The sequence below is a fragment of the Candoia aspera genome, chromosome 2, assembly GCF_035149785.1.
Source record: "Candoia aspera isolate rCanAsp1 chromosome 2, rCanAsp1.hap2, whole genome shotgun sequence".
Classification (NCBI taxonomy): Eukaryota; Metazoa; Chordata; class Lepidosauria; order Squamata; family Boidae; genus Candoia; species Candoia aspera.
The window spans coordinates 248,393,405-248,406,548 of NC_086154.1; the positions used below are offsets into that span (position 1 = coordinate 248,393,405).

General features: G+C 39.1%; 1 protein-coding gene across 2 annotated transcripts in view; it reads left to right on the forward strand.

Moving 5' to 3' along the window:
• The window catches only part of PRLR (prolactin receptor), a 108,842-nt gene extending 105,050 nt beyond the window's left edge, over window positions 1–3,792 (forward strand). For both annotated transcript variants that reach the window (XM_063295754.1, XM_063295755.1), the window contains 2 exons: window positions 780–849; window positions 1,930–3,792. In XM_063295754.1, coding sequence (XP_063151824.1) covers window positions 780–849; window positions 1,930–2,952 — 1,093 coding nt within the window. In that variant the 3' untranslated portion in view covers window positions 2,953–3,792. The remainder of the gene's footprint in view (window positions 1–779; window positions 850–1,929) is intronic.
• Window positions 3,793–13,144: the final 9,352 nt, after the last annotated feature.

The window sequence follows — 13,144 nt, forward strand, 5'->3', positions numbered from 1 at the left end:
CTCAGCCTTCCATCCTTCCAAGGTTGGTAAAATGAGTACCCAGCTTTCTGGGGAAAAGGGAATTATGACTGGGGAAGGTAATGGTAAACCACCCCGCTCTATAGTCTGCCAAGAAAACGTTGTGAAAACGGCATCCCCCAAAGAGTCAGAAAATGACTTGGGGACCTTTCTTCTTTCAATCAGACTCAAAGGTAGTAGATGCTATTTGCAGCCAGCTGTCTGTGAACAATCAGTTGAGGAGCAGGAGGCAGAGGAAACGTTTAATAATTCTGGCACCAGAGATCTTTTTATCTGAAGATGACCTTCCATGTGCAACTTATACCTATGCTGCCACTGAATGGTAGTCATTTTTTTAATCATTTAGTATTTTCATCCAGCTATTGTCTGAGCCCGGTAATTCAAAGATGAGAGGGAAGATATTTCAGAGTTGAGAAGCACTGGTCTAGAGCATCATATTAGGGTGCTTGCTTGCATCAAAACGTCTTATTCAAAGGATAATGATGGGCATTAGAGTAACAACTCTCTTCCAATCTGTACAGTCTCCTCCTGGGCTCTGCCAATTCCAAGCCATTGAAGAGTCACCTGTGAGGATCCCTTCTTAAAATGTTCCAACAAGCAGAGCTATTTTTATGTTCAGATCGATGGGAAAAGGAATTAAATCCCACTGCAGTAGCTGCCTTCAGAAATGTTATTTTAACATAAGGAGGAAGGAAATAATTGTAAAATCAAGTTCACTTTTGGAGTTTTGTTTTTTTTTCAGTCTCCCTTTTGCATTTCAGGATGGTGGCTCACCTTCTACCACCAGTTCCAGGTCCAAAAATAAAAGGCTTTGATGTTCAACTATTACAGGTGAGAACTTGGGTCTTCGCCAACAGAATGTGAAAATCCCTTACTTTGGTCACACATTGTTTGACCAAAAAGAACATCGAGAAACATTAAGCCTTCCAAATGGATACTTTTTCTGCTATTGCTAATTTGCCTGAACTAAAAGCGAGCAAGTTCTCTACTTTCATATACAGACACATTTACTTTGAATGGGATTTTCTTTGATTAAGAGCCAGTGTAGAAGGTCTGTTCTGGATTGGAAACATGGAGTAAGAATAGGGAGCTTTATCTTGTCCTCAATTATGATTACAATCTGAATTGGGCCTGCCATATCTCATTTTTGATCCCGTATTTGCCACAGTGCAACAGTTTGTCTGCCCTTGGTAACCACAGTATTGAACAACTGTACATGCTCAAGAGACGAAGTACGTCATATGCATTTTATACCTTATACTACAATATATTTATACGTTATGTAATATATCTTGTTTTTATTGTATTTTAATCTTTTTTAGCTTTATTGTAAACCGCCCAGAGTCCATCTTTTGGGGGAGATGGGAGGTGACAAAATTTGATCAATAAATAAAATGTGTGTTATAGGGCTGTGTCCTGAAGCACCTCTTTCAAAGAAATTATTTTCTAATTCTGATCCTTGTAACAAACTCATAAAATAGATCTTTTGGTGTTTATTGAATATTCTGCACCAGTTTAGTGCCTATTTATATAGCAGGGATGCAAAGCTATAGCCTCAGGGCTTCACACAGGCCCACCAAAATTTTAAATGCGGCTGCTGGAGCACTTCCCAAATATTTAATGTAAAAGTTGTTAAATATAAAACTTATACATTAAATTAAATATAACTTTATCCTGACTCCAACAACTTTTTGTGAGATGGGTGGCCTTATAAATTTGATGAATGAATGAATGAATGAAAACTTTTTGAAGTGCAGCTCCTATCATGACTCAACAGCCACATGCACCTTTCTGCTTGAAAAAATGTTACACCCTTTAGATCTGTATTTCCTCTGCTGTATGTTCAAATGTATTCAGGTCATTCTTATGCAAGTATTATAGTCATCCAGTTTGTATTTCATCTTTCTCCAGGCAGGGAAATCTGAAGAATTACTGAGTGCTCTCAATTGCCAGGGTTTTCCTCCAACTTCAGACTATGATGATCTGCTGGTAGAATTTTTGGAGATAGATGACAGTGAAGATCAGCAGTTAATGCCAGACCATGAAAAGAGTAACCCCAATAAAAATATAAAGCCAGCACATCAAGAAACAGGCTGTGACTCAGGAAGAGGAAGCTATGAGAGTCCATCTCTACTGCGAGAGAAACATAAGGAAGCCAGAAAACTGCCCTCTGAAGCAGAAGTACTGGGTCCTGATGAGATACACAGGAACACTGATAGAAAAAACCTATCAGAAACATTGAAACTAGACCCTGAAAGGCATTTCACATGGTTGACCAGCGGGAGCCCAAAAGCATCTACATGGCCTGGAGACCAGCCAGGGAACACTCACAATCGAAAGTGTTCCTCTCATGACACCATAGAGATCTGCAAAATAGCACTCAAAGCCACAAATGTAAAAAGGTCACCCATCTTGGGGAGAAGTGAAGGAAAGCGTTGTTCTCAACCTCCTGAATCCATTGAGACTGTTAGTAAAGAAAAAACAACCCAACTGGAGAATGAAGCAAATTTGTCTCTAAATGCTCAGTATAATCAAGAGGTGTTTTGGTTAGCACCTCCAGGGCAGCTGCCTTTGACGTCTACAAAGCCCATGGATTATGTAGAGGTTCACAAAGTCAGCAATGATGGCGCTTTGGCTGTGTTACCCAAGCAGAAAGAAAGTATTGACAAAACTGAAAAGGGCCCTGGACCTACAGATGCAAAAGAATACATCACGGTTTCAACTGTTGTAGCTAATCATATTCTGGTATTATTACCAGAGTCTAGAATGGAGGTTTTGCCTTCTTTTCAGGACCCGCCAAAGGAGTCCAACCAGAAGAGCCAGGCAGAAAAAGACATGGTCTATTGCCTCCCAGTTCCAAACATGTGCAAAATACAGACTGGTGGTTTAGATTACATGGATCCAAATAACTTTATGCCAGCCTTTCATTCATGAAACAAATTAAAATTCTCAGGTGACACAAGGGAAATAAACATTCTTGACACAAAATGGCTCAGCTGTAGCTCACATGTTTTTATTCTTTATATTTAGTCATTAAGAACAGACAGGGGAAAAAAAATCATCTTGCTATCTGTGATTAGGAGAATTATTTTTGTGAAGTCTGACTTGCAGGAAATCAAAGTATGTGTCATGATTTTATTCCAAACTACAACAATCAACAGCACCTATTTCTGAGATGCCTTATCAAAAAGGATGAAGTATCAAATATTGCTGGTTAAGGGGTAATTGGGCAGTGGCCACCCTGGTGTGAAGGCTACAATACATATGCAACCCACCATATTTACTTCTCATTTATTGAGCCATGAAATCTGATGTAATGTAGAACAAATATACAAGAGCACAGGCCTTGCACTCAAGAGCATTCCTCTTTCGAGTGCCACAGAATTGTATCTCCCTCAGATTTCGGGTGACTCTTTTGTACATAGGTCCCTCCTCCTCACCATTTGTGAGAGAGGTCTCTCCTACCTGCTCTCCTTTATTTCCACCAGATACAAACGATTGATGACATTGAAGAACCCTGAGTAGCTGCCATTTATATTTCCCCCAGTGACCTGGATCTGTGCTCTATTGTTCTGCTGAGCTATGGGCAGTTATGGCTTGGGTGCTCAGTGGAAGCACTAGAATATCTCAAGGGACTGTGTCAGTAATAGGGGGCTCATGGCAGTGTCCAGGGAAACTCGCTGTTGATGCCCAAGCTCAGTCATTCTTTTACCAGCCAAAAACTATATGCTTTGCTGTTGCTTCAGTAGAATAAATATGACACTTAACAACAAATACCTACATTCCATGATTGAAAATCTACATCCACAACATGCTGCCTGAGTGTTCTGTTGTTACTCATGCAGGTCCTACGACATGCTGCTAGTGAAAATTTGCAAATTTATGTCACGTGCTGCTATGTATTTTAACACATTTTAGAAGCTCAGAAGTTGGGGGGGGGGGTTGTTACTTTTCTGCTTTTTTTTTCCTATTTAAAAAAGCCTACTTTTATAAATGTTAAAAATCTTAGCTCATCCAATCTATTAAAATATACCTAACTAGGGAGAAAAAAATCTGTCTCCCCTGCTTGGTTTTGGTGTGCTAGGATCTTGAATTCCTTTATTGTTGTTGTTGTTGTTGTTGAACTCATTGCAAAGATCTCCACTGGCACTAGTCAGACCACTTACAAAGTAAGTGATTTTAGAATTCCAGCCTTTGAGGGGGAAAGGAGAAATGTAAACTAGCATATTTCTCTGTCATTCTATTTTAACTTACAATTTAATTCAATTTCATATACTGCCTTATTGCACATAATAAAAAAGCTACTTTAATATAGCCCCTGTGTACTTTTGCAGATTATTTTTCTATTCTAAATATTAATTTATTTTCTAACTTCCCAGAGGTATTTATTGATCCAGAGTTTTGTTATCTCTTTTTTGCCTCTGCAAGCAAAGCAGAAAATAACAGAGGAAGTTAACAAATTTTGTAATGAAACGTGTAAGAATAGTGCTGGATTTGCATCCAATTATATTTACGAGATCTTTGGCTTTCAGGTGCACTGCGTGGGTTGGAAATTCCCAGCTCCACCGGGTTGGGGAAAGCTTCCAGCGATGATGTTGAATTCTGAAGTCATTTGTATGTGAAGCACACAAGCTTGTACAGGAAGTGGGGGTGGGTGGGTGAGCAATGCCTCTTGTCCGTGGGAATCCCTTTGTGCCAAGAAGCATTTGTTCTCAATGGGAGCAAGAAGACTAAGGGTGAAAGTTCTAGCTGTAAACATGCCAACATTTGTGTAATTTTGTAATTCCATTCACAGTTTTGGCCTGTAGCAGCTACTGGAAAAGGCTATGGATGAAAAGGAAAAGAGATTATAGAATTAGATGGGCTTTTGGTCTAGTCCAACAGTGGTCCTTTATCTTATTATGCATTCTGGTCAGGACTCAGCTCTTGGCAGACAAGTGAGAGATGGGCCCAGCCTGGTCATCTCCCGATGCACCAGGACTACAATTCTCTGGCAGTTGCCTGTGTAGGCCTCAGCTCTCCAAGCTGCGGGCCCAGTGTTTCTGGAAGGCACCAGGTTGGGGACAACTGCTACATGTGAATTAGCCGTGGTATACCACAACCCAAATGCAATTTAGAGATGTTCTTGTCCTATTGAGCAGAAAATTATCCTGCCTTTATATTTTTCTGCCAGTTCTAATTCAACTTGACAAAAGAGAATTTGTTTTAGATATTAACTGAAAGGAGAATTTTGGAGAAATTCTCATGGTTGGAGGGTGGTGTACTTGCCTTGAATTTTGTTAGAGGTGGCCAAGGGGTGTGTGTGAATGTCCTGTCTTTCATTGCACAATCCTCTCTCCACAGCCTCCTTGGATTTCCACTATTTAATTAAACCTAAAAGGAAGACATGAAAGAACTCCTCTCATGAGACCAGTGTTTCTCAACCTTGGTAACTTTAAGACGTGTGGCCTTCAACTCCCAGAATTCCCTAGCCAGCCATGCTGGCTGGGAAATTCTGGGAGTTGAAGGCCACACGTCTTAAAGTTACCAAGGTTGAGAAACGCTGCATTAGACTTTTCCACTTACCGATATTGTCACTGATAAGAGGGAGTCTGTTCCTCAAGAAATGCTTGAAGGAAGTCTCCTTCTGCTGCATATGTTCAGAAAAATTATCTACCTTCTCTGCTGCCATATTTAGTGGAGAATTTCAAAAGGCCATTTGTGTCCAGCTGTAATTCCTGCATGAATATAAGCTATTAGCTATTTTCTATTAAGAAAAGTTATAGAAATATGTACTACTGTAAATCTCATTTTACCATTTCACAAGATTGTACATGTTTTCAAGTACAATAAAAACACTATTTAATATATTGGGGGGTGGGTCTATTAAATCCACCATATTCATCAAAGCTAAATTGAGGTCTGTCGATTTATGTCATTTGCATCATTCCATAATTGTTATAAATGGCAGTAAAGCCTCAATTTAAGAGACAAAGCCTTGATTTAAAGGACATTAATCTGTTAAACGGAAAAGGAGTCTGAACAAAAATTTGTCAGTTGTATCCAAAGACTGATAATTGAGGACCATTAAGTGGAGGGTTGACTATATATAGTTAAATAACATGTAAGACTTTAAATTGTAATAAGGGAGGTTACTTTGTTCAGTGTTCTACACAGTTTATATATTGTATAGAATTGTTCTGTGCACAGTTCTATTGTTTAGCAAATAATTACCTCCCTTTTGACTAAAATTCTACATTTTTCACATGGCTGCTTTCAGTCAAGTTTGCACTTTTACATTTTTAGTACAACTGGCATTTAACAGATATGTATAAGAAACCTATTTGATGCCTTGTGGCAGTATGGTGCCTGTGGGTACCATAGTATTATTAACAATCCTGAATGGAATCCACAGTAACTTCAGATTAAATTAATAAATGTTAATTAATAATGTTTAAAATGACTGAAACCCCCCATTTTTGCAAAGTTTCAGGGTTCAAATACAAGGTTTCCTAAGAATTTGAAGATGACTTAAGGGTAAGAACTTCAGAATCACATAACATTTGATTATCTCACAAAAATCTCAGCTTCCTTTTTATTGGATTTGATGCTTGAGCTGTGTGTCTGTATGATGGGGTCCACTGCCTGAAGACTGTATTGACCGTTGTCTGATATTAATGTTTTCCATAGACCTAGATTTTAAATAATTGAAATCTTAACAATATGATACAGTACCTGAATTGTTCCAAATTATAAATTATATTACCAGCATATGTCCTATAGTGTGTTATAATGTTAAATGAATTGTTGTTGTTATTTTTAAAAAACCTCTTACTTTTATTCCAGACTAAGAATGAGGGAGCAGATATTTATTCCCAACTCCCAAATTTAAACAACAAATTCTATCCTAAAGGGGTAGATATGTTTTTGTGTAGCTTTTGTTAAACTATACATCTGCATTAGGTTTTTACACTGCTGTTTATCCTTGCTGATTTATCTGTGGTGATTGCTAAAATATTTTGGATATGGAGTTCACAGTTATAACCCTAATTTACATCCTTCAGCTCCAGTCCTGAGTAACTCCCAGGAACTCAGTGGGACTTATTTTTTATTTGCAAATGTTGATAACCATGGTAATTCTTTGTTGACTTAAGATGATATAGAATAGAATAAACTTTTATTGTCATTCCGCTCTACACCAAAGTGCACATTAAAATGAAATTTCGTTGCAATTGGCTCACAAAAAATAATTACTATAATATATAATATATATTCTTTACCATTCCACTCCCCTAATCTTTATCCCTAATAAATATCACGGTGCTACATACAACATGTACCACCATGGAGTGAGAAGGGATAATGAAGAGTTCAGGAGTCTAATAGCCCAGGGGACAAAACTATTACCTAATCTAGCTGTTCTACATCGAATGCAGTGGAACCTTTTCCCAGAGGGTAACAAGGAGACAAGCCACAATGCGGGTGGAAGGGGTCACTGACAATATTTCAGTGATAAGTTGAGTGTAGTGCTGGAAAACCAAAATAAGGTAAGCCAGCTACTGTAGATATATGAATGATGGAAAGCCATAAAACTGAATACTTTCAGACCAGTTTGGCTTTTTTTTCCTGGACAAATCATAACTACCTTGTGCTTTCTTGCCCCTCTAAAAGTCAACAGAAAAGAGGTGTTTTTGCTTTATTTAGTAGTAAATATGGTCTATAACCAGCAAGAAAAAAGAGATTGCAATTTCTAACCTCTGACTATTTCAAAAGGAGTGAATTGAATCTTTTGTAATTGCTTTGATATTTGTCTGAATCATGAAGCACATTTCTGTAAGTCAAGAGAGCTGTAAATAGTTCACACTATGTTCACACTGTGTGCCAGGATGAGCTGTGTTTGTTTTTTATATAACAATCTTCAGCCATTATTTAGATGCATGAAGGTTAGAGTAGATCATATGCTTATTTTAAGGTCTGAAAGAACCTTGTACTGACAGCTATTTACATGCAGAGACTGTGTTTTCCCCATTCCAATCAGTGAGTGTCCATGTAAATCAAGCAATTGTTTAAACTTCATAATGGGCCTAGACTAGCTTTGCATGTCTTCACAGAGGATTAAATAATTTAAAATAAAATAAACTCTGTGTATTAAATTAGGGCTGGCCAATAGTAGTGCTATTGGTGTCAAAACAAATGATGTTGAAATAGTAATAAATATCACATGTGACCCATCAGAATCTGCCAGTTCTACCTATATTTTCAATAGGTTTACCCCTGGATCACAGGCTATACTCAACCCATCAGATTCTGCTGGGTTTCATCATCACCTCTTTCTGATCAGGTGCTATGAAGTTTCCACAAGACAACATTCTGTAAATTCAGGAATCAAAAGCTTTGTCCAAACAGTTTGGAGAAAGAATCTTGTAATCAATAAAATGAATGAGCCCTTTCTGCATGCAGCTGGTTGCTTTGATTATCAAAAACAAAATGATAGTTTCTTATTGTTTAACTCTTTTAGGAAAGGTGGTATTTCATATTCTGATGGTTAAACTGATGCTTAAACTGATGGTTCTCAAAAAGGTGTTTAGCATGTGCAATGCCAATTGTTCTCATAATGTGAATATTGTAATTATATTGTTTTAAGGTGTCCTGTACAATTTTAACCCACTAAATCAAATTTAGCTTACTCATATACACCTTGTATGGAAGTCCATTGACTGGGGGGCCTGTTGAATCACCTCCTTTTAATACTGCTTTGGGGCTGCAAAAATGGGACAGAAGTTGTCAGCCTCCTAAAACTAGCAAGCTACTGTATGTAAGTTAATCAGCTCCAATTAACTCAATGGATGTCAGCCCCACTAGGTAAATCAGACTAGGAAATCAACTCCACAAGAAGGCTAAAACTACTTTTATTGAGTTTGGCTATATAGTAGTAACAGAATCTTGCAGTTCTGGCTATGCTGTACATCCTCCTCCTCCTTAAAGTTCAATGAATAGAGAGGCATCTGCCAAATTAATCTCATTGTCTGGACTTAAAACACTGCGTGAGCCCCTTTTGCCTAGGTAACAGTTCCTGCATATTTCTGTCAAGGTTATCTTCCTTACTCTCTACAGCAGACCATTGGGACTCACCTTTAGTCATAATGTTCTTGTGATGTCTCTTCGACATTTATCCTTCATTAAGATGTGGCCTATATAGGGTCTTTCCTCACAACCAACCATGTCATGAGTGTGCTACAACATTGTCTTTATCTTGTCCCTAGCCTATGAGTGAGAAAGGCTTAAATCATTCTTCACTGTACTGGTTTAAAGTAATTTCCCCCCTTATATTGACACCATCCAAGGGCAACTTCACCCTCAGACTGTGTCAACCATCCCTTGCAGGGAAGTCAGAATTGGCAGAGATTGGGAATAGAGTTCAACAATAGGGACAACCAATTTCAGGCTAGTGTAGTTTTCTGTTAACTCAAGGATAGGTGGAGACCACTTCAACTCAAAAGTGGGAAAATATCCATAAAGAGCCAGTGTAATATACTGGTTGAGAGCTAGTTTGGTGTAGTGGTTAAGGCATCAGGCTAGAAACTGGGAGACCGTGAGTTCTAGTCCTGCCTTAGGCACAAAGCCAGCTGGGTGACCTTGGGCCAGTCACTCTCTCTGTGCCCTAGGAAGGAAGCAATGGCAAACCTTTCTGAAAAACCTTGCCAAGAAAATTTCAGGGACCTGTCCAGGCAGTCTCTGAGAATTGGACACAATTGAATGGATTAAAAAGAAACAAACATACTGGTCAATGGATTAAAACATTAGACATGGATTGGGGAGACCCACATTCAAGTCCCAGTCAACCATCAGTCTCACAGGGTAGCTTTGGAACAGTCATTCTCTCTGAGCCTTCCTCATCTCCAAGGTGGCTGTGGAGATAAAATTAACAAGTCTGTCCTGACCCATGCCCTGAGTCCCCAGAGGAAAGATAAGATATAAATTCAGCAAGTAAGAAGATGGATGAATAAATGCAGTAGATAGGTCAAGTATCATGAAAATTGTCAAAGACAGATCTCTGGAAGAACCTTTTCAAATAACATTAGGAAGATAAAAATCTAAAATAAGTGTGAACTGTTACTACAGGCATGCAAAATCACAAATTGAAAGCAGTTCATAAGCCTGGTAATTTACAGATGTTTTGAGGAGTATGTGGATTTATTTTTAAAGAGGTGGGGAAGGTAAAATGGTCTGAGGGAAAGATTAATTCCATCTCCAACTCCCAATCCTAGCAGTATACCAGGAAATGATAATGTGGCATCAGTGGCTCCAAAGCACCTGTCAGACCTCCTGGGGTAGGATTACCAGAGGACATGTCCTCCACCCAGTAGACATAACCTTAAAATCAAATGTTGTCCAGCTTTTTGAGTATCTCTTCCTGATCACCTTTTCTCCTGCATACAGCACGTCAGTGCTAATTTGCAAGTTAACAAGCTTCCCTCTGTGGCCCTAATTAGTTGATTAGTACCCTCCCACCACTTGTGCAGCTACCTGAAATTGAAAAGACCTTAATCAGTTACGCATGGAAGGTTTTTGTCTGCTCTAGCACATTCCTCCTATTGAAAAACCAGTCTTTCTGGTGCTGGAAAAAGTCATTTCATATACATGTAGATCTAAGTACTTTTTTTTTTGCGGTTTTTCACTGTAATATTTGTAGCTGATGCCAAGAAAGTTAAAGAGTTAATATATCCTCCTTTCCCCTCCATTTGTCCTCCTTTCCAATTGTCTGTGTCCTCCTTTGCCTGTTCAGATATCTGGTAACTCTATCTTGAGGTCTCTACAGACTCCAAATTATCAGAGTATTACAAATCTTACAAAGGAATGTCACCTTCTTGCAAGAGTTTGCTTGTTTTGCCCAAGATTTTAGCAATTTTCTGTGAAATCTCAAAAGAGCTTGCCAAAATTTTGTGAGATTTCACTTATCTGAAAGAGGGGACACCACCTGGTGGGAGGAGATGGGCGGTGACAAATTTGATAAATTAAATAAATAAATAAATAAATAAGTTGAAGTGAAGGCATCTACAGCCAACAAGAAGCAAAAGGTACTGAATGGAGCAAATGAAGAAGGGAGAACAAGTTCTGAAAACACCCTGAACTGATTAAGGCCTATTTTGAACAAGTTTCTTTTTTAGGGACATTCAATAAACTACAAAATTTACATTCCGTAGTTTGGTATTTATAAAATGTAGGAACTTAATTTGTTTTTAATTAAGTTTAAGGAACTTAATTTGTTTTAATTAAGTTTGGTATTTATTAAATGTAGGATCTTCAGCAAAGGATCGTTACCTTGTCGTGGTGCTGGAGCTTGAGCACCTCAATGATGCCATGAGCTAAACCGTGAAGGGCCACCCAAGACGGGAAGGTCATGACAGAGAGGTCAGACTAAACGCGATCCCTGGGGAAGGTAATGGCAACCCACCCCAGTATTCTTGCCGTGAAAACTAAATGGATCAGTACAACCAGAGATATGTCGGTATACCATTGGAAGATGAGACCCCCAGGTCGGAAGATGGTCAAAATGCTACTGGGAAGGAACAGAGGATGAGTTCAACTAGCCCCAGACGTGATGACACAGCTAGCTCAAAGCCGAAAGGATGGCTAGCAGCCGACGGTGCTGGTGGTGAATGGTGAATCCAATGTTCTAAGGATCAACACACCATTGGAACCTGGAATGTAAGATCTATGAGCCAGGGCAAATTGGATGTGGTTATTGGTGAGATGTCAAGATTAAAGATAGACATTTTGGGCGTCAGTGAACTGAAATGGACTGGAATGGGCCACTTCACATCAAATGACCACCAGATCTACTACTGTGGACAAGAGGACCACAGAAGACATGGAGTAGCCTTCATAATTAATACTAAAGTGACTAAAGCAGTGCTTGGATACAATCCAAAAAATGATAGAATGATCTCAATTCGAATTCAGGGCAAGCCATCTAACATCACAGTGATCCAAATATACGCCCCAACCACAGATGCTGAAGAAGCTGAAGTAGAGCAGTTCTATGAGGATCTGCAGCACCTACTGGACAACACACCTAAAAGAGATGTTATTTTCATCACGGGAGACTGGAATGCTAAGGTGGGCAGTCAAATGACACCTGGAATTACGGTAAGCATGGCCTGGGAGAACAAAACGAAGCAGGACACAGGCTGATAGAATTTTGCCAAGACAACTCACTCTGCATAACAAACACTCTCTTCCAACAGCCTAAGAGACGGCTTTATACATGCACTTCACCAGATGGACAACACCAAAATCAGATTGACTACATCCTTTGCAGCCAAAGGTGGCGGACATCTATACAGTTGGTAAAAACAAGACCTGGAGCTAACTGTAGTTCCGATCACGAACTTCTTCTTGCACAATTTAGGATCAGACTAAAGAGATTAGGGAAGACCCACAGATCAGCTAGATATGAGCTCACTAATATTCCTAAGGAATATGCAGTGGAGGTGAAGAATAGATTTAAGGGACTGGACTTAGTAGATAAGGTCCCGGAAGAACTCTGGACAGAAGTTCGCAACATTGTTCAGCAGGCAGCAACAAAATACATCCCAAAGAAAGAGAAAACCAAGAAGGCAAAACGGCTGTCTGCTGAGACACTATAAGTAGCCTAAGAAAGAAGGAAAGCAAAAGGCAACAGTGATAGGGGGAGATATGCCCAATTAAATGCAAAATTCCAGAGGTTAGCCAGAAGAGATAAGGAATTATTTTTAAACAAGCAATGCGTGGAAGTGGAAGAAGACAATAGAATAGGAAGGACAAGAGACCTCTTCCAGAAAATTAGAAACATTGGAGGTAAATTCCAGGCAAAAATGGGTATGATCGAAAACAAAGATGGCAAGGACCTAACAGAAAAAGAAGAGATCAAGAAAAGGTGGCAAGAATATACAGAAGACCTGTATAGGAAGGATAACAATATTGGGGATAGCTTTGACAGTGTGGTCAGTGAGCTAGAGCCAGACATCCTGAAGAGTGAGGTTGAATGGGCCTTAAGAAGCATTGCTAATAACAAGGCAGCAGGAGACGACGGCATCCCAGCTGAACTGTTCAAAATCTTGCAAAATGATGCTGTCAAGGTAATGCATGCTATATGCCAGCAAAT